Here is a 23,045-nt window from a genome sequence, read left to right on the forward strand (position 1 = left end):
GGTTTGCGTGATCATGAGCTAATCAGTTTCAACTAAATGGAAGGATAAACAAAACTAAGTCTGCAACTAGGAACCTTCATTTCAAAACGGGATATTTTAAATTATTAAGGCAATTAACTAGGAGAATGGACTGGGCTAAAGAACTCAAGGATCTGAAAGTTGGGGAGGCTCGGAATTACTTTCAGTCAAAGTTGCAGAAGCTCTCTGAAGCCTGCATCCCAAGCAAGGGGAAAAACTTCCTAGAGAAGGGTTGCAGACCAGGCTGGATGAACAAGCGTCTCACATAGGTGATTAAGAGAAAGCAGAAATCCTACAAGGAATGAAAGATGGGATGGATCACCAAGGAAAGCTACCTGTTGGAGATCAGAAAGTGCAGGGATAAAGTGAACTGTCAATAGCCAAGCACAGTTGGACCTTGGAAACGGAATTAAAAGCAACAGTAAACGGTTCTATATCCATATAAACAAAAAGGAAACAAGGAAGGAAGGAGTGGGACTGCCAAACACGGAGGATGAGGTGGAGATTAAAGATAATCTAGGCATGGCCCAACACCTAAAGAAATACTTTGAGTCAGATTTTAAAAAGGGAAATGCGTTTCGGGGGAGTGGCAGGGTGGCTAATGGAAATGGGGATCTGGAACTAGAAATTACCACCTTTGAGGCGTAAGTCAAACTCAAACAGCTTAATGGGACCTAATCGGGGGTTCCAAATAATCCCCATCCAAGACTATTAAAGGAACTTCCAATTGCAAGCCCAATAGCAAGGATTTTTATTGAATCCATAAATGCGGGGGTTGTGCCCTGTGACTGGAGAATTGTTAACATCGTACCTATTTTAAGAAAGGGAAAAAAGTGACCCAGGAAACTACAGGCCTGTTAGTCTGACCTCAATTGTATCCATGGACTTGGAACAAAATTGGAAGGAGAAAGTAGTTAGGCACATAGAGGTAAACAGTAATTGAGATAAAATAAAACACCGTTTTACAAAAGGTAGATCGTGCCAAACCAACCTGATCTCTTTCTTTGAGACGATAACTGATTTTTCAGACAAAGGCAATGCAGCAGATCTCATCTATCTGGATTTCAGTGGCATTTGATACAGTTCCACATGGGGAATTATTGATCAAATTGGAGAAGATGGGGATTAGTGTTGTTGTTAGTCCCTAAGTGCATGACCTTGCATGTGCACTATTGAATTTCATCCCAGCGAGCTCTGCAATGGGCAGATAAATGGGCAGAAGGTTTTGCCACATTGTGTCTGCGGATCTTGGTTCCCTGCTCACAACAGAGTCTGCGCAGCAGAACCCAGCTCAGAAAGTGGCTTTGATTCTCCACTGAGACAATAACATTCTTTTATCCGGGAAATATCGTCACCCGACTCCAAATACAACCAATTTCCAATCTAATTCCCGGCCCTTTAAGAAAACTAGCCCCTCCCATGTCCGGAAGGAAAGCAGTTACTGCTTCAGCTCTCAGCACATCCTCAAGGAAGAATTTCCAAGGGATGCTGAAGACTCACTCTGCTGTCAAGACACAGTCGTGCTGGCTTTGGCACTGGGCTATTACTTTGAAAAGCAAGGGCCGGGTTCTATTCTCACACCAGTCTCATTCTATTGTCATGAGTTACTGCTGTGTCTGAGAGACCAGAATCCGACCCCCAGCGTATAAACCCAGCTCAGGATTCTTTTCCCCATCTAATTGCAGCCTGGCCTGAGGGTTGCAGCCTTAAGGAGTGTGTCATGACATTGTCCCATCCAAAAATCGTGGGGATGCTTTTAATGGCCTTCTGGCTATTGGGGCAGGTTCTGGGCTGGTTGGGCGTAGCTGGGATAAGGGTCAGCTCGATTTAGAATAACTTTTCTCCTTTCAAACGTGTCTGAAATGGGCAATTCTTTGTTTATTGGGCAGTTTTTGATACCTGTGCAGTCTACTTCACTCGCTGTTCTGTTTTCCTTTCATATGGACACAATAGCAAAAATATGTGAGTATTTTAAAGAACTCTGACTCCGGTTCTGTCATCTCAGAGCTTAGTTAATGCTGAATATGGAGAAACAATTAACCATTGGAACAACTTACTGAGCAATGTGGTGGATTCTCCATCTCTTGACATCTTTAAATCAAGATTGGATGGCTCTTTACAATCCGTGCTGTAGCTCAACCACAAGCTATGGGCTCTATGGATGGGTCACTGGGTGACAGTCTCTGGCCGGTGTTATACAGGTGGACAGACTAGATGATCACAATGGTCCCTTCTAGCCTTGGAATATATATAACACGCATTACCAATAGCAGGGTTACTAACCGAGGGCCAGGCTGACTTGGGCAAGTGGTAACTGGCTGGTAATGGCTGAAGGTTGTTGCCAGGTGGTTGCTGTTCATCATCTTCTGTGGAAAGAATCTCATGGTCCCAGTAGAGAGGTGCCCCCAAACCACCGTTATTGGTAGCTTATTGGTTAAGAACTGTGTGGGTCTCAGAGATGGAGCTACTCCATCTCCAGTGAGGGGAGGGGTGTTGGTAGAGGTCCATCCGCAGAGATACTTACTGTAGACATCAATCCTCAGGGCTGTCATCTTTCTCCCAGTACTAAATGCCCTTGGAAATAAATATTACATGTCTTTGAAGGAAGAGCAGCCTGAGATTCAGAAAAACACCAGATTGGGGAGGGACTGCTCCTGTTGGGTTGGAAGGGACAGACACGTTTTGATATGTGGCACAGTGACGCAGGGATAGGAGAATTCGAACAGCTGTTGAATCTGGTCTCCCAGCTGAGCCTGAATTTATCTCCTCGGTGGCGCAAACACATTTTGCAACATACCTTGCTTACCAGATACAATTGGACATTTTAACTGTATATATAGATGGTTCTGACATCATCATAACTTCTGATCCAAAGGTGCAAAAATTAGGAATTCAAATCAAGCAAATCATTATTTATTGGGTGATTATGAAACAATAACTCCATGATCCAAGGACTTTATTCAGTGACAGACCTGGAAAAATACAAATTACAGAGCCAGCCAAACTGAGCAGTGTAAGGGCAGCTGTCTCTGCTACAGCCAGAAATATCACACCAAGACAAAGCGTCCCTGCGATGCACATCCCATGCGGCCCCCTCCAGTGCACAGGGCTCCTCATCGGCAGGTGTCTGGAAAACATGCTCCATAGCTTGGAAATTAAGGCGCTTTCTGAGGGGCTGGGACCTGCAAGTCACAGCCCAGCCAGTCCATGGGCCTGCTTACAAATCCACCTAGAAAGCTGAGTGCAGTTGGCATCATTCCATGTATTCAGCTTCCTTGGGCGGATCTCAACACAGTCTTCTCTGCCTCCTGTCCCCTGATGCCAGTTGTCTGGCTGATTCTCCTCCCAGAACCTACGGATCAGAGTGTTAATGTCTCAGGGGAGAACCACAGCCAATTCCTGAGCTCAGTTCTGCTCTGTGGACCAAGACACCCAGCAATGACGCGGTGAAGCGATCCACCCCCCGGCCACCCCTCAGAGTTCTCTACAGCTCTTGTGGCCATGGTAACGAAGGGCTTCTGACGGCTGGGGGTAGCAACTGCCCTGCGCCTGACAGGCCAGCAAAGAGCCCAAGTCAGTCTGTGGCTCCAAATGCTGACAGCAGCAACTCCGATCTCAGTGCCCAGAACCAAAGCACGTGGCACAGCACGTCCCAGGCACCCCCGAGATGGGAACGCAGGAACGGGAAGAGAGGGCAGCGGGGGTCAGTCATTAACTTCTCATGGCCCTGCTTATGGGCTCCGTCCACAGCCCACTGAGATCACTGCACCGACTGCAGCTGGCTCCGGCCATGCCCCCGGCCCCACAGCCTCCCCTTCCCCAGCCTGACAGAGGGGAAAGCGCAGGGCCGGCTCTAGGTTTTTTGCCACCCCAAGCAAAAAAAATTTTGGCTGCCCCCCGTCCCAGCCCTGGGCTCCTCGCCGCACCCCCCTACTGCCCCAGCCCTGGGTTCTCCCCCACGACCCGCACCCCCCTGCCGCCCCAGCCCTGGGCTCTCACCCCCCCACCTGCACCCCCCTGCCTCCCCAGCCCTGGGCTCTCCCCCCCCCCACACACACACCTCCTGCCGCCCCAGCCCGGGGCTCTCCCCCCCTCCACCTGCACCCTCCTTCCACTACAGCCCTGGGTCACTGGTAACTCGCTCCCAGGGCGGCTCATTCAGCAGGAATTTTAGATGTGCACAGAACACACACAGGATTGGTTCCCATATGGTTACAGAACTGCAGTGAAGTGGAACAATTTTCAGCTTGTGTGATCGGAGGATGTCTGGATGCATATTATAAGTCTGTCCTACATAAATGAGGAAAAGTTAAGGTGCCTTTATTATTCTTTTGTTCCATTCTTTCTTTCTATGGGGAATTTGCCAATGCAATATCACTGTCTTCCTTTTAAACAAACAAACAAACAAACAAACAAAAAGGCAATGGCTGTTGAAAATAACAATTCCAGTCCTAATAACCCCTAGGAAGCATTTCTTGCTCAATTTTATCCTACTTTTCCTACAGCAGGTTACAGTGGAGCAGTATATTTGATTTGGGAGAAATGAAGTAACAGCCGCCCAAACTGAGCTTGAGCACTCCTGAATTTTGAGGTGTTCAAATCTGGAAGGCAGGTTCGGGGGGGAGGGGGAAGGGCGGTGGCTCCGCAGGGGAGCACGGCAGCATGTATGCAGCAGCGTGTCTGGCGCTGCACGAAGCCAGACACGCTGGTCTGAGTGGCACGGTAAAGGGCTGAGGGGTTGGAGAAGGGGTAAGGGGTTGCAGGGGGACAGTCAAGGGACAGGCAGCAGGGGGGGGTTGGATGGGGTGGAGGTTCCGGGGGGCAGTCAGGGGCAGGGAGAAGGGGCGGTTAGAGGGGTAGGTGGTTCTGGGGGGGCAGTCAAGGGACAGGCATCAGGGGGGGTTGGATGGAGCGGAGGTTCCGGGGGGCAGTCAGGGGCAGGGAGAAGGGGGGGTTAGATGGGTCAGAGGTTCGGGGGGGCAGTCAAGGGACAGGCAGCAGGGGGGGGGTTGGATGGAGCGGAGGTTCAGGGGGGAGTCAGGGGCAGGGAGAAAGGGGGGTTAGATGGGTCAGGGGTTCAGGGGGGCAGTCAGGGGACAGGCAGCAGTTGGATAGGCATGGGAGTCCCAGGGGTTTGTCAGGGGACAGGTGGGGGTGGTGTCCTAGGGGGGAAGTTGGGGGGGTCTCAGGAGGGGGCAGTTGGGGACAAGGAGAAGGGAGGCTTAGATAGGGGGTTGGGTCCCGGGAGGGGGCAATCGGGGGACAAGGACCAGCGGGACTTAGATAGGGGGTGGGGTCCTGGGGGGCAGTTGGGGCAGGGGTCCCGGGAGGGGGTGATCAGGGGACAGGGAGCAGGGGGGTTGGATGGGTTGGGGTTTCTGTGGGGGGCAGTCGGAGGGAGTGGATGGGGGCAGGGTGGGGCTACCCTCCCTCCCCGTGGAGTGACCTATTTTTTGAATGTTAAAATATGGTCTCCCTGCTCTTCCCAGCGCAGCTCTCCATTCACAGCAGGCTGCAGCATGAGGTCTCAGCTTCCTCACTCCCCCCCCCTCTTTCCTGTTGATAGTGGCCAAGGGAATGCTGGGAAATGTAGTTCTTTCCCTGCTCCAGGGCTGGCTCTATAGGCAGGGAGTGAACCAAGGAACTACAGCTCCCAGGGCCCCTGTTGGTTCTCAGCTCCCAGGCTGGATCCCCTGGCTGCCGCCCCTGCAAATGGGCTGCCCCAAGCACGTGCTTGCTTTGCTGGTGCCTAGAGCCGCCCCTGGGAGAGCGCAGTGCAATCCCAAGGAGAGCGTGAACCTGCCGCTCACTCCAGACTCACCTGGCTGTACTGAGTTGATTTGGGGCCAGATCCTCAGCTGGTGTAAATCCCTGTGGTTCATTCAAGTCAATGCCGAGTTACCCCAGGGGAGGCTCTGGCCCTGGGTCTCAGTGGCACTGAACACACACTCCGTGTTTAGGCTCCTGCTCTAAGCAAAGGGGCATTAGCAGAAATTCCTGAGAGGATTTATTGCTGTTGTGGCAGCTCCCGGGGGCCTCCCTCAGGATTGGGCCCGCTGTGCCGGGTGCTGCATAGACACAAGGGGCCGAACAGACGCTGCCCAAAAGAGCTTGTGAGCAAACGTGTAATAAATAATCACTTCTCTCAAGCTTTACTCACCCCCTGCTTGTGTCTGCTCTGTATTCTGTGCCATCCACCCAGCGCCAGCTGCCTTCTGTCCCCAGGTCAGTGAGTCCAATCCAGTGATCTTCTCCCTTGGTCTCGTTGGAGAGAAACTCCTGCACAACACAGTTTGCAGCATGTCCAGGTCACCCAAGAGAGGCTGCAGGATGCAGCCGCAGCTGCCTGGGCTGAACAGATTTGGGGGGAGAGGAAAGGGCGTCTGGTGATGTGAGCAGGGCACTGGGCAGCGGGAGACATGGTGTCCTGCCCCCAACGCTGACAGTGACTAGCTGGGAGACCCCGAGGGAGTCCTGGAGCATCTCTGTGTCTGTGTCTGCATCTGTATCTGCCTGGGGCTACCAGCAGCCACCTGTCTCAGAACACTCCCCCCACAGCCCCTCAGAGCTGGGCTGCGGCAGTGACTGACGGCACCTCAGAGTTCACACCAGCGCCCTGCCCTTGGAGGAGGCAAAGCTCGGAGCAGAGAACTGGGTGCAAAGTCTAGCCCTGCCGGAGGGTGGGATGTTCCTCCTCCGAAAGTGCCACAGAGGCCTGGGATGAGGGCTACAGTGGGCAGGTGGGGAGAGAGGATTCTCTGAGAGGTGCATGGCCCCTTGTACACAAGCCTTCCAGATACAGGCTTCTAGATTGTCCAGCAGCAGCTCAGGCCCGAGCCCAGAGGAGGATTAAGGTTTGCTGAGGCCCTGGGCTAGAGCCAGTGGGGGGCCAGAGAGACGTGTCGGAAATGAAGGATTTAGGGCCAGAAATGAGGGATTCAGGTGCAGGAGGGGGCTCCGGGCTGAGGTAGGAGGTTGCGGTGGAGTGTGCGGGAGGGTGTGAGTGCTCCGGCTGGGACTGCGGGCTCTTGGGTGAGGCTGGGAATGAGGGGTTCATGGTGCAGGAAGGGCTGAAAGCTGGGGTAGGGGCTGGGGTGAGGGAGGGGGTGAGGGCTCCTGCTGGGGCCGGGGATGAGGGTTTTGAGGTGCAGGAGCAGACTCCGGGCTGGGGCCGAGTTGTTCGGAGTGTGGGAGGGGATTCAGGGCTGAGGCAGGGGACTGGAGGGTGGGAAGGGGTGGGGGGTGGGCTCCAGACAGGAGTTCGGATGGGGGAAGTGGGCTCAGGGCTGGGGCAGAGGGTTGGAGTACGGGAGGGGATGCGGGGAGCAGGCTTTCTGTGGCGCTTACCTGAGGTGGCTCCCAGGAAGTGGCCGGCATGACCTCTGACTCCTAGGCAGAGATGCGGCTAGGGGGCTATACATGCTGCCCCCACCCCGCAGACACCCCCCTTAAAGCTCCCATTCATAGGTGCTGGAAGTAGAGGTGGGGGGTGCTGCAGCACCCCCTGACTTCAAGTGGCTTCCATTATGTACAGGGTTTAAAGTTTGGTTCAATGGCTGTCAGCACCCCCACTATTCAAACTGTTCCAGCACCCCTGCTCCCATTGGCCGTCGTTCCCAGCCAATGGTTGCCGCAGAGCCGGCGCTCAGGGTGAGGGCAGCACATGCAATCCCCGTGGCTTCCCCTATGCCTAGGAGCCGGAGGGACATGGCGGCCGCTTCCCGGGAACCGTGTGGAGTCAGGTAGGGAGTCTGCCAGCTCTGCGCCAACCGGACTTTTAACGGCCCAGTCAGTGGTGCTGACCAGAGCCACCAGGGTCCCTTTGCAACTGGGTATTCTGGTCGGAAACCAGACACCCTTCAACCCTAACTGTGGCCCGGCAACCGTTTGCTCCTTTCTGTCCAACCCCGCACGGCGGCCCCAAGACCGGAGAAGCTCTGTACCTTCACCATGGCCCTGGGGCTGCAGCGGGGAGTATGAGCTCCCCCAGCCCTGAGGCCTCACAGGGAGCGTGTGCTTCTCCAGTCCCGGGGCTGCAGCATGGGGGCTGGGGTGGGGGGTGGTTTCCCCTGCTGCCTGGTGCTCCTGCTGGGAAGCGGGGTCGGGACGCTGGGGCTTCTCCCGCCCCACCTACCTGCCCGGTACTTCTGCCGGGGCTATGGGCTTCCGCCCTCCCATGGTGGATTTCTGCTGGGAGTGGGGCACCCATTTTTCTGGGATCCCGGGGCACAGGCCCTGTCGGCCTGTTGGACAATCCACCACTGTCTGAGCCCTCGGACTGGGGAGAGGGATCAAAGTGGGTCGTCCCTGGGAAAGGTCATTGGGTTTGCAGGAAATGCTACATTGGAAGTAGGGAAAATCAGAAATGAGCCTGACCCCAAACACCCCTCCCCCGGCACCCCAGACTCTGGGAAGTCCAGATCCTGGGACTGTTCCTCTGCCCATCTCTGCTTTTAAACTGATGGGTGAATCCCCCGAGTCACGTTCCAAGGCTTGGCATCCTCTCCGATGGTTTCCAACCTCAGCTGCCACCTTCCACCTCCTTCTGGTATGAGACAAGGCACTGACCCATTGTCCAAGCCCCTAGGAGCTTCCTCCACTCACCTGTTCTGCCTGGGAGGAGACAGAGGTCAGGTGCGAGTCCTGAGACACACAGAACTGCTCGGCATCGTCCCACCACTTCCTTTCTTGTGAAAAGTAATAGAGGTTCCCACCAAAAAACCTCCAGCCCCTGAAGAGCTTTGTCAGCACGTCACCTAGGAGCAGAGACTGAGGTGAGACACCCGGGCTAAAGTCACAGGGACACACGCAGGGAGCTCAGGGTTTCTAGTGCTGCATTTCCCCTGTCCTTCAGCTGCCCGAAGCTCAGGGAACTTCTGAATCCTGATTCTCCAGCATCACAATAAGTAACTTTTGTGGCCACATGATGGATCCCAAAGAGCGCTGCAGAAAGCAGACACCACAGGGTCACTCCCCCAGCACTGAAATGCAGCTGCATCTGGGCTGGAGCATGGGCGCTGGTCCCAGTGCAGAGCAGCACGGCTGTAATGGGAAAGGGGGGACTCACTGTTCAGCTGAGCTGGCAGGGGGAATTCAGGAGAGGGAATGTAGCTGCCCAAGGTGGAACATCCCCTGGTTCTGCATCAAATATTTTCAATGATAATGAGAAATTGAGGTCTCGGGTCATTTGCACATCAGCGTCCCCCTCCAACACCCTGCCGGGGGCGCTGGCTCAGTGATGGGTCTGAAAGTAACGCCCCATACGCTGAAATGCCAGTATCACTTTTTGCCTGTGACCTGACGGGTTTGGAGCGTCTAAGAAGAGCTGGTAGCTGGGTGCTCCCACTAGGCTAACAAGGCCCAGGGTGTAATTTAACTCCGCACTGATCACCACGGTGTGGGCCCAGCTGCAGCCACCGGTGATTTTTAATGGAAGAGAACTCGGTTCTGGTGAAAGGCGCTGCGCTGTCAGCCCTGGAGCCTGAAATCCTCCGTTTATCCTCAGCACCAGGAGAAACGGCACCAGCCAGCGCTGCAGCTAGTACTTACTGCAGCCATCTTGCACTGCTCCTCGCGCTGCACCGTCCGAACGGATCTGGATTTCTCCATACGCTGCACTGACATTACCCAGCTGGGCTTTCAGCATCCGGACTCCTGCCTGCGCTTCATCCAATAGCTGCAGACCTAGAAGAAAGTCACAGCGACTTCAGTGGAGATGCAGAACACTGGATTAGCAGCACGTCTAGTAGATCAGCACCTGCAGGCCCCTGTGTGCCAGGCGCTGTACGGACAGGAGGGGACAGTCCCTGCTCTCAACAGCTCACACTCAAAATCGACTCTAGGTGGGAGAAATAAAGGATAATTTTCCCGATGGGGAACTGAGGTGCAGTGTGACGTGCCAAGAACTTGAAACCAAGTTACCTGAATCCCAACCCAGCACCCTATCCATACAGCCATCCTTAGCCTTAAACCACAGCCCCCAGCCAACCCAGGGCACAAGGAGATGAGCAGTGCCGCCTCTTCCCCACTCCCTCCTGCCTCTGGAACTCCGGGTGGTTCACCTGCAGCCTGCGGACAAACTGGGGCTACAGGAATGTCCCTGGCCCTGAGCCATGGCACTGGGATCCAGGCCGGGATTTGGAACCCGCCAGCGTTCAGGCCTGGTCAGTACCAGGGTGTTGGTTCAGGCCCATCTCCTGTTCTTGTGCCACATAAAAATCTCATCCATAGATCGGCTTTTACACTCCGTCACTGCCAGAGGGTTAATAATATTTACTCGGCCCAGTGCCAGCTGGACGGCTGGAGGGCGCTCTGATCCCATCAGTACGATTCGAGTTGTGGGAGATACGCCCAGAGCCCCAGAACGTGAAAGTTCAAGTCCCAGATTGTGATCTCTTCCCGCAGGGACTGGGTTTGCCTACGGGTCTGTGCAGCACTCGGCACACCCTGGCGGCTGCTGTATTAAACACAGATCATCACTATTCACACCAACAGAACTGGGTTTGCCTTTAGCTCATTTCCAGTATCACCCGTGATGTCTGACGAAACAAAAGCCAATAACCTGCGTGAGTTTAAAGTTCCTGTATGAAGAGTGTGGTTCAAATACAAACTGGCCACGCTCCAAGTCCTGCTGAGAGCTGACGGACTCGCACTAAGCTGGTTTTGCTCATTTCTATCCAGCTAGTCCCATGGCCTGCTTGGTGCCGATCCTGCACTGTCCGTGCTGCTAGTCTTAGTGCAGTGGCTCCAGCAGAGCTCCCATATCTGACTACCTGGGCTGTTAGGCCCGGCGCCAGCTGCAGTGTAAACACACCCTTAGCCTCTCTGTGCCTCAGTTCCCATCTGTACAATGGGCTCCGTCTCCCAGGGGTGTTGTGAGGATAACTACATCAGAGAGTGCCAGGGGCTCAGAGACTGCGGTGATGGGGACCGGAGAAGTCCCCGTGCTAGAGAAGGCAGAAAGCTCACACCTAGCTCCCCCACTTACTGTCCAGCTCCTTTGAGGTGTCCAAGGTGGTGTTGGGCTGCAGAGAGGCTCTGATTTTGTGAACCGCTTCTTCTACGTCTCGTAGTGTTTTCTGTCCCTGGAAATCTAGGAATCGCATGTTCATGGGATCAGAGCGCTTCATTAGCAGAGAAAGGGAACAGACTCTCGGCGTGCGTGGAATGATTTGCTCTCTATTCTTTAAGAGATTTTTACTGTCTGTGCAACACGAACACCAGAATCGGGAAAATTCCTCCCCATGAGCCTCACTGACATTTAGCCTCATGTCCGCATTGGGAAGGGGGAACCCCAGAATATTCCCTGGCACCCCCACCCTGCGAGTGCACATGACACTGTTCCTTTGGGGGGTACAGCTCACTTCCTTGGCACGCCCAGCCAGGTCCATGGGCCATGCAGAGAGGTGTGGCAGAGCCGGTGGCTCACGATTTCGCTATCCCTCTCCACCCCCTGTGGGGTAACTGCAGCCGCAGACACACTTCAAGAGAGCAGCCGTGTGCTCCCCGAACACTGGCCCTTGCATGATTTCCCCTCCCTGGGCCGGCTGCAAACCCATGTTAGGGACAGACATAATCTGCCCCTAAGTATCTATAGAAACACTCCAAGAACCTTCACATCTCCCCGGCTCAGCAAGGTGGATGTTGTTGTCTGACCTGGCGGGGAACCACCTACTGAATGGATGCTGCGGAGAGCCTGGATCCCCACCCCCCTGCCCCTTCCATTAATAGAAACGTTACATCCATTTTGCTTGTGTTTAGAAACAAGAACCTGGAATTAAACATTGCGCTTGGGTGGAACTTACACATGACGGTCACTGCAAGGAGGGAGGTGCCCAGAGCCACGCTCAGAACAACGAGCACGGCGCAGAGGATGTCTGAGGACTTGCGAGATGGCGCAGCTGGTGTCTCAGGAGGTTTCGCTTGTGGGGGAAAAGAGGAATATTTCCATGGGAGCTGAAGCCCATCTAAGCTCTGCACTGCCAGGTCTCACCCTCACTAGTGAGGAGACATCCCAGTCGATAGAAAGTCAGAACCACATTGCACTTACGTAGTTATTATTGAGGCCAGGAGCACTATACAATTTGAAGAAGGTTTGCGGTTAGATGGATATTAACAGTTAAATATAAGGAATTAAAAACCCTTCGAGGGCATCACCCAACCATTACCTGTCTGGGCTTAGGCAGAAATGTCCCCTCAGGGCAACTTTTTCCCATAACGGCCCCAATATGGGGTTTCTTTCACTTTTCTCTGAAGCATCTGGAACTGGCCACCATCAGAGGCAGCTCACTGGGCTGGAAGGACCATGGACCTGCCCTGGTAAGGCAATTCCTGTAAATCTGGGAGAGCAGAATCATAGGACTGGAAGGGACCTCGAGAGGTCACCTAGTCCAGTCCCCTGCACTCGTGGCAGGACTAAGTATTATCTAGACCATCCCTGACAGGGGTTTATCCAACCTGCTCTTAAACATCCCCAATGATGGAGATTCCACAGCCTCCCTGGGCAATTTATTCCAGTGCTTCACCACCCTGACAATTGGGAAGTTTTTCCTAATGTCCAACCTAAACCTCCCTTGCTGCAATTTAACTCCATTGCTCCTTGTCCTATCCTCAGAGGTTAAGAAGAACAATTTTTCTCCCTCCTCCTTGTAACAATCTTTTATGGACTTGAAAACTATTATCATGTCCCCTCTCAGTCTTCTCTTCTCCAGACTAAACAAGCCCAATTTTTTCAATCTTCCCTCATAGGTCATGTTTTCTAGACTTTTAATCATTTGTGTTGCTCTTCTCTGGACTTTTTCCAATTTGTCCACATCCTTCCTAAAATGTGGTGCCCAGAACTGGACACACTACTCCAGTTGAGGCCGTATCGAAGTGGAGTAGAGCGGAAGAATTACTTCTTGTGTCTTGCTTACAAAACTTCTGCTAATACATCCCAGAATGATGTTTGCTTTTTTTGCAACAGCGTTACACTGTTGACTCGGATTTAGCTTGTGATCCACTATGACCCTCAGATCCCTTTCTGCAGTACTCCTTCCTAGGCAGTCATTTTGCATTTGGAGTACTTTGCATTCGTCCTTATTGAATTTCATCCTATTTACTTCAGACCATTTCTCCAGTTCGTCCAGATCATTTTGAATTTTAATCCTATCCTCCAAAGCACTTGTAACCCCTCCCAGCTTGGTATCGTCAGCAAACTTTATAAGTGTCCTCTCTATGCCATTATCTAAATCATTGATGAAGATATTGGACAGAATCACTTCCAATGAACTGAGAACTGACCCCAAGTCTCCCCCAAACTGACTCAGCTCTTGAAAAGTTCCCTTGGTTTGTTTGGAGAAGCTGGTGGGGTTCGGGTTTCAGTGCGAGATGGGAGCACAGCTTCCACACTCCTCCTGGGAGGAAGGAAAGATCAAGACCAGACCAAACCCCTCCTGTCCACTGCACGTGCTGCTGCTGCATCCAGGGCTTAAGTTTTCCAAGAGCCGGGCTGAGCTGTGGGTCTGTTCTCCCAGGCCAGCCAGTGCCAAGAATGGGGAGTCCAAGAAAACAAAGCAAGTTGGCATAATGGATTCAGCATGTGTTGTCCTTACCTGGAGGCTGGAGAGGTGGTTTTCCAATATTCTCATTCATATAAATATTTTCATCCTCCATTCTCTGTCCTTCCCTGTGAGCTGAACGCTTGCGAAATGGTTTCCTTTAAGCAGCCTTATCACAATGGCTGGTTAACACGTTAGAATATGCCCAGAAATGGAAATGGACTGCAAGGTCTGTAATTGGGAGGGTGGAAAGCCTCAGGCCACAGAGTTTAAGGCTGGGCTTACATACAGCTTTTGAATTAAATACAAGAGAGATAAGCCATGCTGAGTGCTAGGCAAATACCATGAGCCCATATTCACTTTAATATTAATAAACTTATCAAAACGGGACATTTCCCTTCTAGATCACGGATCCGTCCCATGTCAACAATGACCAAACATTGTTCCCATGTGAGAGCTCCGTAGTGTCCTACGTATATAGAGTTGGTGGCTCTCAGTCCCATTTCTAGGGGACAGGTGTCCACATCACAATGAAACTATCACTACAATTAATATTATTTGTCACCTTGTTGGCAGTTCCCATGGAAAGTCAACGCTCTCCACTGGCCGTTACTGTCTCTTTGCCCTATAGGTTGGTTGGGAACATTGGCAGGGAGTAGGGTTGTTGTCTGTGTCTCTCTGCTCTATAATGGGACACCTTTGTGTTTGCAGCCCAAATTTCCACTGGCTCTTTTTTTCTTGACACCATGGCACATTGCTAACTCATGTCTAACTTGCTACCTTCCTTGGCTCTTTGGATTCACTGCCTAGCGGGTTCCTGCAGCCCGTGGACTGTAGCGTGGATTATTATTCCCCAAATGGACTAATTTAATTTTCCACAAAAGAACTTCAGCCTGTTGTTTTCTTCCCAGGTTTCATAGATTTTTAAGGCCGGAAAGAACTGTTCTGATCACCCTGTCTGATTTCCTGCACAGCGCAGGCCAGAGATCTTCCCCACGCGATTCCTCCATCCAGCCCAGGACATCTAGTTCAACTACAGCAGATCTGTGAGAAGGAGCCATTCGCTCTGGATTTAAGACTCCAAGTGCTGGAGAACCCACCACGTCTCTAGGTAAGATGTTCTAATGGGCACTTTCCCTTGTTAAAACTTTGGTGCTGTATTTCTCATCCGAATCTGAGAGAGCTTGCAGTCGGGCTGTGCAATAAAAGCACTGACTGTACAAATGCGATGGTGCTCAGTGGGTGTCATATTCGTTCTCTCTCGTATGTGTTTCAGAACTTTACAGTGGTTAGGCAGTTGGTGTCCTGTTGCTGGTGCTTGTGACATTGCTCATAACTGTCTCCCTGTGACTTTGTGGTATTAGTTTTATCCACGTGTTTGTTGCCTCCTGTCCTACACTTACATTGTCAGCTATTTGGGGAAAGGATCATTGTTCTGTTCGTACAGCGCCTAGCACAATGGGGCTCTGAGTCTTGATTGGTGACCTCTAGATGCTCCTGCAACACACTCACAATATGAGCTGGTCCCTTTTGCAAGTAAAAAGCTGATTCCTTTTCTAAGTGGCAGTGCTACAAACTGCACTTGGGAATCCGAAAATCAGCTGAATTCTTTATCACTGTGTCTCCATGACCAGCAATACCGGTTCTGCAATCAGAATTTAGCTGGCAATTCTGCTAACACTGCATTAGTCAGTAGTAAACCAAGTTGTGAAATGTTTTTTTTGTTCCCATTAAAATTTTTCCTGAGAGAAATATCTTTGTCTACATTTTTCCTCATTTTTTTTTACAAAATCCCTAAAAACTGAAATATTTTTAGGGGATGGCAACTGAATATTTTTGGTTTGGTTTTGTTTTCCGATTTTTTTCAATGAAAACCCAAGTTGATTTGGTCAAAAAATCAAACTATCCCTGCGGAAATCTGTCTTGACAGAAAAGCCTATTTTCATTGGGAAAAAAAAGTGTTGATCAGAAGATGTTGACCACCTGTAGTCAGTAGAGAATCCGCTGTACTCTCCCACAGCTTCATTGGTCCCCGCCGCAAACACCACATTTGTGTCAGTAACAGGAGCAAATATGTTGTGACTCTTGGCAAAAGTATAATTGACACCAGACAATTTATCTAACAAATCTCGTCTCCGTTCTATTTACGGGGTGTTTGCAAACAGCTCGTGGCTTTCTCAAGTGCTCTGTGGTGCAGTCAGAAGAGTGGGGTTTATTCTCTCTCTCTTTACTGCTAATCTTTCAGATGGTTAAGTCCATTAATGGCTATTAGCCGGGATGGGTAATGAATGGTGTCCCTAGCCTCTGTTTGTCAGAGGATGGAGATGGATGTCAGGAGAGAGATCACTTGATCATTGCCTCTTGGTCCATTCCCTCTGGGGCACCTGGCATTGGCCACTGTCGGTAGACAGGATACTGGGCTAGATGGACCTTTGGTCTGACCCGGTACGGCCGTTCTTATGTTCCTATGTTCTTATGACATAGAACCTGTCTTCATTGCCGTGGTCCTTCCATTCCCCATCCGTTCTGCCATCTGTTGTGTCCACTTGGTGTGTCAGGCACAACGGATTCCTGATTTGGGGCCTCTTCTAGTCTATTATACAGTGTGATAATGAATGAAATCAGTAATTAAATCAAGTAAATAAATCAACATTTAATAACCAACAGATCATTGAATACATTTTCAAGGAATGCAATCCATGACATCTTGTTGCTCTTTGGGCCGGGCCTGGGGTCGTTCCAGGTGGTGGTTCTGCAAAGCTCCCTGCGCTGACTCAGGAGCATGGTACCAATCTCAGGGCGGGCTGTCAGAGAGCCGGGCACAAACCCCAAACGGGCTGTGAGGTCTAGACGTAGATTTCACCAACCAATGATCAAGGGCAAACTCCTCAGGCACCATAACAGCCTCAACATGGAGTCACAGCCAGTCCCTTGGGTGCTCCGACCTGTCTTGCCACCCAGGTGAGCCGCCTCTGTGATAGATGGTCCCAAAGAATCACAGCAAGATTCAGGGTACTCCCAGTGCCAAAGGACCAGTCACTTACCCCAGGGTCAGGAGAATCACCTTAGATCTCACACCAAAGACCACACTTGTAGCCAATCCTGTAATAAACTAAATAGAGATGTATTAACTAGGGAAAGGAAACAAGAGAGAGATTTACAAGGATAAAGCAGGTAAACACGTATAAACAGAAATAAGTTAAAATCTGAAGTTTCAAAAAAGAATAGAAGCTGTTATAATAAGCAAGCGGTAGATGACCTTTAGGGCTAACCCATGCTAAGCATTGGGGAATCTCCTGCTTATGCCTAGAAACCTTGTCCCCCAGAGTCCAATCAGTGCAGAGATCCAGTTCCTTCTTGTTAGGGGTTTTTATCCACCTCTTCCCTCGTGCTCTGAGCTGCAAACTCAGCTGATGGAAGGAATCCGCTTGCACGACTCGTCTTCGGGGGGAAAGGGCAATGTCTTTTGTCCTCTTTCACATCCGACAATAGTCTGTCTGGTGTCGCTGGACCTTTTCTGTGGGGAATGATGCAAAACCTTCTGCTGGAGACCCACACTTCCCACCGGTTTATGTCCCTCTCCTGTCTGGTGGTTTACACGGACACAGAGGCTCACAAGACAACTGCTCAAATAGCACCTTACAATACGAGATACAGATGTTATGTCAGATTAACGCAGGCAGCAACTCACAAGTATTCAGTAAAGTCTAAATACTAAACACATTCGCACTCACCTAATAGTTATGGTAACACTACTGCCACTCGGGTGAGCCACATTGATCCCAGCCATGGATTTGTCAGTGTTCCACTCAGACATGGGGACTTTGGCTTGAGCTGGCACCTGGGCTGCCTGCGTCACAAGTACCCAATAAAGGCCCTGATTTAGGAAAGCACTTAAGCACAAGTTTAAATTAATCCCAGTTCAGGACAGCACTTAAGCATGCAAACTTAATGTTAAGCTCATGCTTAAGTGCTGTCCTGGTCGCGCATGTTTTCCTGAACTGGGCTCCAGAATGGGGCCCTGATCCAGTAATAACGATACTCTTTATTCAAAACGATTTGCTGAATAATTTCTTTGTCTGCAGATTGTTCACTTGCAGATGGTTGTGAATGTTCCATCTTTAAAGTTCAATTACAGTCGCTCAGGTTTGAGTGGATAAATATGTCACATGGTATCCTTCTGTTCTCGGAATGAATGAAACTCTTAGAATCAGAACTCTGGGGCAAATATTTGTGTGTATCCATTTGATATTCTATTTTGGTCAATGTCTTCTATCATTTGTATAAATGTTTTTCTCTCTATCTACACTTCTCTCAGTAAATTCATTTGTTAGAATCTCTGCAAGAGCTGGTTAAATTTTTGCTATTGCAACATTTTTCCAGTGAAGTGGCTTTTTGACAAAAATGAAAAGTTTTTGTGGGGGGCTGAAAGTCTGGGCGCTCAGCTCCCCAAGCAGCTGCCCTTGGGCTCCTGGCTTCTACTCTCCACTGGGAGCCTTGCTGACCCCTGAGCTCTTAGCTCCCCGCTCCCCACCAGGAGTGCGGCAACCACCCAGCTCCTGACAGGGAGCTCCATGCCCAGAGTCCAGGTGGCTGCCAGGCTCCCTGTGGGGATCAGGGAGCTGGGAGCCTTGGTACATCCGGGCTCCCAGTGGGAAGCGGGGAGCCAGGCGGGCACAGCCCAGCTCGCGGAGAGCGTGGGAAGCAAACAGGCTGGGAGCAGGGAGTCAGGACCGACGGGGCAGCCCCGCTCCGAGCAGGGAGTGGGGAGCTGGTCAGACACAGCCCAGCTGGGAGCCAGGATCCAGGAGCCCAGGGTGCAGCCGGGCTCTAGCTAGAGCTCCCCACCACTCCCGGCTTTCTTGTCTGTGAAATTGACATGAATGACAGCCAGCAGCCGATGTAAGTAACCCACAGTGTCTACACAGACACTGCATTGCCCTGATTATACCGACATGAGCCCTACGCCTCTCGTGGAGATGGAGTTATTATCTCAGTGTAGTATGGCACTTACATCAATGGGACCACGTCGACCTAACGCTGCAGTGTAGACCAAGCCAGAGGGTGAGATTCTGCCACTTTTACTCAATATGAGAAATACTTTAATTTGCTGCTGGTCTCCTTGAAATGAATGAGGTTGCTTGTGGAGGAAGGTATAACCCAGTGTGGATTAGCATGGCAGAACTCAGCATAAGAAGATAAGAACTTTTTGCAATTCCAATATATCTTTTCTGAGATGGAAAAGATCTTAAGGTGCCACCAGACTCCTTGTTGTTTTTGTAGATACAGACTAACACGGCTACCCCCTGATACTTTCTGAGATGGGGTGACTACATCTGCACATAGTATTCAAGCCCTACTGCATCGGGAGGTTTTTGTAAGCTAGCTTCCATCTTCAGCCGACATGAGAAACAACATTTTCAGAGGAGGTAAGGGGGGTTTCCTGTTAAAAACAAGTTCCGCCCCAGCCTAGAGTTAACCTCAAGAGAACATGCATTCGGGCTCTCTTTGTACTCTGTGTACTAGGAGATTTCTGAGTTATTCAGGGGCATAGTGGGATCAGAAAATTGGATTTTCTTATCAGCAGGCTACATTTCAGGCAGATCAGTTTCAGATTTATCATCCCCCAGTTGTCTCCTACTCTCTCGGTTGCATGTTTTGTTATTTGGGTTTAACCAAAACATTCTAATTTTCATTAAAAGTCTTTCTCTCCATGCTAAGCAGTCCCCTGCAGCGCTCCTGAGCTCCGGATGGCCTCGTCTGGATGGGGAGAAAGGTTTGCCCTTAACTCAAGCTAAAACCTCATGGAGACAAGGCAGGTCATATTTTTCACGAGTTGTTAGGCTCCTCCACAAGCTTTATCTTGACCTGCTAACAACTCATGTGAGAACTACACACGGCCTTGTCTTCACTAGGATTTTACCTCAAGTTCGTTAACTCAAGTTCCATCTCCAGTGTTCTTTAACATTTTCAGTAATGACCTGGGTGCAGGTATGGAGAGCAAACTGATCAAGTTTGCAGATGACACAAGGCTCGGAGGGGAGGCTTGCAACACTTTGGAGGATAAAGCTAAAATTCAGAGGGATCTTGCTAAATTGGAGAACTGGGCTACAGACAACAACATGAAATTCAAGAAAGACAAATGTAAGGTGCTACACATAGGGAAGAACAACCAAATACACAAATAAAGAATGGGGGGAAACTGGTTTGGCAGCAGCACTGCTGAGAAGGATCTGGGAGTTGTGGTGGATCCCAACCTCAACATGAGTCAGCAATGCGATGCTGTTGCAGAAAAAACAAATGCAATTTTAGGTTGCATTAACAGAGGACTTCAAAAAGGAAAAGTATTGCACAGAACTGAAGCTCAGAGCTACTGTACCAGCCCCTGCCTGCAGCTGCCAGTCAGCTCAGAGAGTCCCAGACAATTTCTTCGTGAGCGAATGTTTAACACACACACGGCCCCTCGCAGACAGTATTCGGGACACTTTTCAGTCCCTTCAGCAGTGCGGTTCGGCAGTAAATCTGTGGGGTTCTGTACAGAGACTCACGGTTCTGTTGCTGTTACATGTATTTCAGTGCAAGGTAACAACACAATGCTCACTTGTGGAGTTTGGGCCCAGCTTCAGAGCATTCCCTCTGATCTCACACAGATCATTTCCCAGTCTCTGGTTGTGTGTGTGCTCCAAATGTATGTGTCCCCCCTCTGGACTCTCCAGGGCCTGAGGAGAATGGCGGCGTCTCTGTCCCAGCCCAGCACCTCAGAATCTCCTCAGCAAACACCAGTCCAAAGATCCATCCGGCCAGCAGCAATTCCCATCCCACGGCTAACAGACACCCATCTCCTCGCTGTTCAGTGAGATGGGGAATCAGGAGCCTGTTTCCAAGGGGGTTCAGGAACTGGGATGCAGCCGTCACAGCAGATACAGCTCTTGGTCCTCCATGGATCAGCCACCAAGCCCCCAGGGCTGTCTCTAGCTCCCATGTTTGTAACCTTTCCCCCTGAGCTCTGACCGGCTCGGCTCTCGGTGAGTGTGCGGAACCTGCAATGCTGCTTGTCCTGCCTGGAAACTTCCTGTACAGCCCCAGAGATGGCTACCGAGGCCGTGTCTCCGCTACAACGTTATGTCGGCGTTCAGCCACCCCAGTTTGTGTATCGCTGGGCATGTGCCCACTTGGCTGCTTGTACCAGTGCTGCTCATACTCACCAGGAGTGCTTGTGTAACACACTAACCTTTGATTCCACACGTGCCCCCTCTCGACCCATGTTACCGCCGGAGCAGTGAGCAGGTTCTGTCTCTTTGGACAGCAGATCTCCCACCTGTGGCTGGTCACACACAGGAAAAGATGCAGATCTGGACAGTCGTGGATGCCCATAGGATAGGGCCGGCCTTCGGGGCGGGCGATGTGGGTGACTGCCCAGGGTGCCACGGTCGAGAGGGGGGTGCCGTGGTCCAGAGGCAAGGAGCAGGACACAGGCCTGGCCCCACACTGCCCCCAGCCTGCCCCTCACTGTGCTTTAGCGGGATGATGCTGGAGGCCCCACAACACAAGCAGGCCCCGGACACAGAGCCAGACTGCCATGGCTGGGGCGGAGCTGGGGGCAGCCCAGAAGGGGAGAAGGCACAGGCTTCCCCAGGCCCAGCCCCTCCGCTGCATGACCTCCGGCAGCCAACCACACGCGTGGCGCACGGGGATGATGCTTTTACGCTCTCGCCAGAGCCCCACCTGCAAGAGGGGGACATAAAAGGCTGGGCATAGGGGGCTGGAACAACGTGAATAGTGGGGTGCTGAGAGCCACTGAACCGAACTGTAACCCTGCATGTGATGGAAACCGCTTCCAGCCAGGGGGTGCGGCAGCCCCTCTAGATCCAGCTCGAATGGCCAGGCGCTGCCTACAGATCGCTGTCTTCCTCTTCCCTCACGCCTCCTTCCCCCATCGAACTGCCTCTCCCATTCACATCTCCACCTCCTACCCATCCAACCACCTCTCCCCTCCACTCCCTTCCCTCACGCCTCCTTCCCCCATCCACCCGTGTCTCCCCTCCCCTCCACCCCGTCCTACCCCATCCAAGCATCTCCCCCTCCCCCTGTTTCCCCCATTGAATGTGTTACCAGATTTGCCCATTACTTTGGGGTACGCTCATTTATTTGGGTTATTCTTATTGGGGGGGAGGGGTTTCTGTAATTCTATCAATGTACTGCTTGTGTCTCGTGTGTTTTCATATGGAGCTCTACTTCTCCCTTCTGCAAGTCCCCTCCCAATGGAGCTATCCTGCAGGACTTACGTTTCCTAGGGCTGGGTTCCCCCAGCCCCAGAACCGGATGCGCGCACTCACACAGACACAGACACACACATATTAACAGAGCAAGTCTGAGCGGACCGGGTCAATGGGCTGGATCGAGCAGCACCTTCAATCTGCCCCCCCCATATGCCCCTGGGCTGAACGGACTGGGTCAAATAGCACTTTCAAGCTGCCACCCTTATGTGTCCCAGATTCAGCACGTCTCTATCCCCACTCTCCCATCACAATTGTACTGGCAATAACCTACTTGATGAGCAAACCCCACAGTATTTTGGGCGCTGCAGGGATCTTTAGCTTAGGTACAAGAAGCGTTGCTGTAGAGTGAATGGGGGGAGCTAAAAACACAAAAGAGAAAAGTTCTGCCAGAGAGAGAGAAGCAACCAGCTGAAGCATACAAGTTATTTAGTGAATAACAGTGATCACTACACAAGGAGCTAAACCAACATAACACACATTATTAAAGGTTAATACCTAAGGCAGAAAGGAAAAGAGAGAGAGAAAGAGGGGATCTCACCCACTCCATGAGGCTTGAACTGGTCGGGGGTCCCAGGTGATGGTGTTAGCTCAGGGTCCTGCGTGCTGGAAACAGGCAGAGCCCCCAGTACGATCAGTCAGGAGAAGATGGAGTCCCGGTGGAACTGATGCAGCGCTTGGATCTAAGCATCAGAACCCTGACTGGAGGGTGAGTAGGGATCTTTGTAGATGTAAGCAGAGTCAGGATAAGATCTACCCTGACATCTGGTGGTGAATTATGGTGAGGGTGGAAAAGAACATCAGGGGCTGATCTTGTTTGCATAGGCACACCCACCCGCCTAGCCTGGGACCACAACAACTGATAGTGGTTACTTTGGCTGGTGTGGGCCAGGCTGACTGGCAGGAAGCCCAGCTGCAAGATATTGACATTCGTGACACACTACTTGCCAAAAGGGAGGAGCGAAGCCCAGCTGTGGTTGTCCCACCTAACTCGGAGGGTAAACTATTATTGAGAGAATGGACCAAACTAAAACTGATTTGGGGAGTGCTACACCGAGTGACCACAGACCCTTTACAAAAGCAATGGACTCAACTAGTGCTGCCGAAAGAGTACAGAGCCCTGGCCATGAGGGCCCTGCATGATGACTTTGGACATTTAGGGATGGAGAGGACCCTGGAACTTATTCGTAGTAGGTTCTATTGGCCCCGGATG

The 23,045-nt window shown here is 51.5% G+C and overlaps 1 protein-coding gene across 1 annotated transcript; it reads right to left on the reverse strand.

Moving 5' to 3' along the window:
- Positions 1–2,918: 2,918 nt before the first annotated feature.
- On the reverse strand, positions 2,919–12,062 carry LOC135984041 (C-type lectin domain family 4 member F-like). The gene is made up of 6 exons (XM_065598420.1): positions 11,823–12,062; positions 11,006–11,110; positions 9,568–9,702; positions 8,623–8,774; positions 6,179–6,297; positions 2,919–3,370 (listed from the first exon to the last, which is right to left on the reverse strand). Exons 1-6 carry the CDS (start codon positions 11,824–11,826, stop codon positions 3,208–3,210), a joined length of 678 nt encoding a protein of 225 aa, XP_065454492.1. The 5' UTR covers positions 11,827–12,062; the 3' UTR covers positions 2,919–3,207.
- Positions 12,063–23,045: the final 10,983 nt, after the last annotated feature.

Source organism: Chrysemys picta, chromosome 5, assembly GCF_011386835.1.
Source record: "Chrysemys picta bellii isolate R12L10 chromosome 5, ASM1138683v2, whole genome shotgun sequence".
NCBI lineage: Eukaryota > Metazoa > Chordata > Testudines > Emydidae > Chrysemys > Chrysemys picta.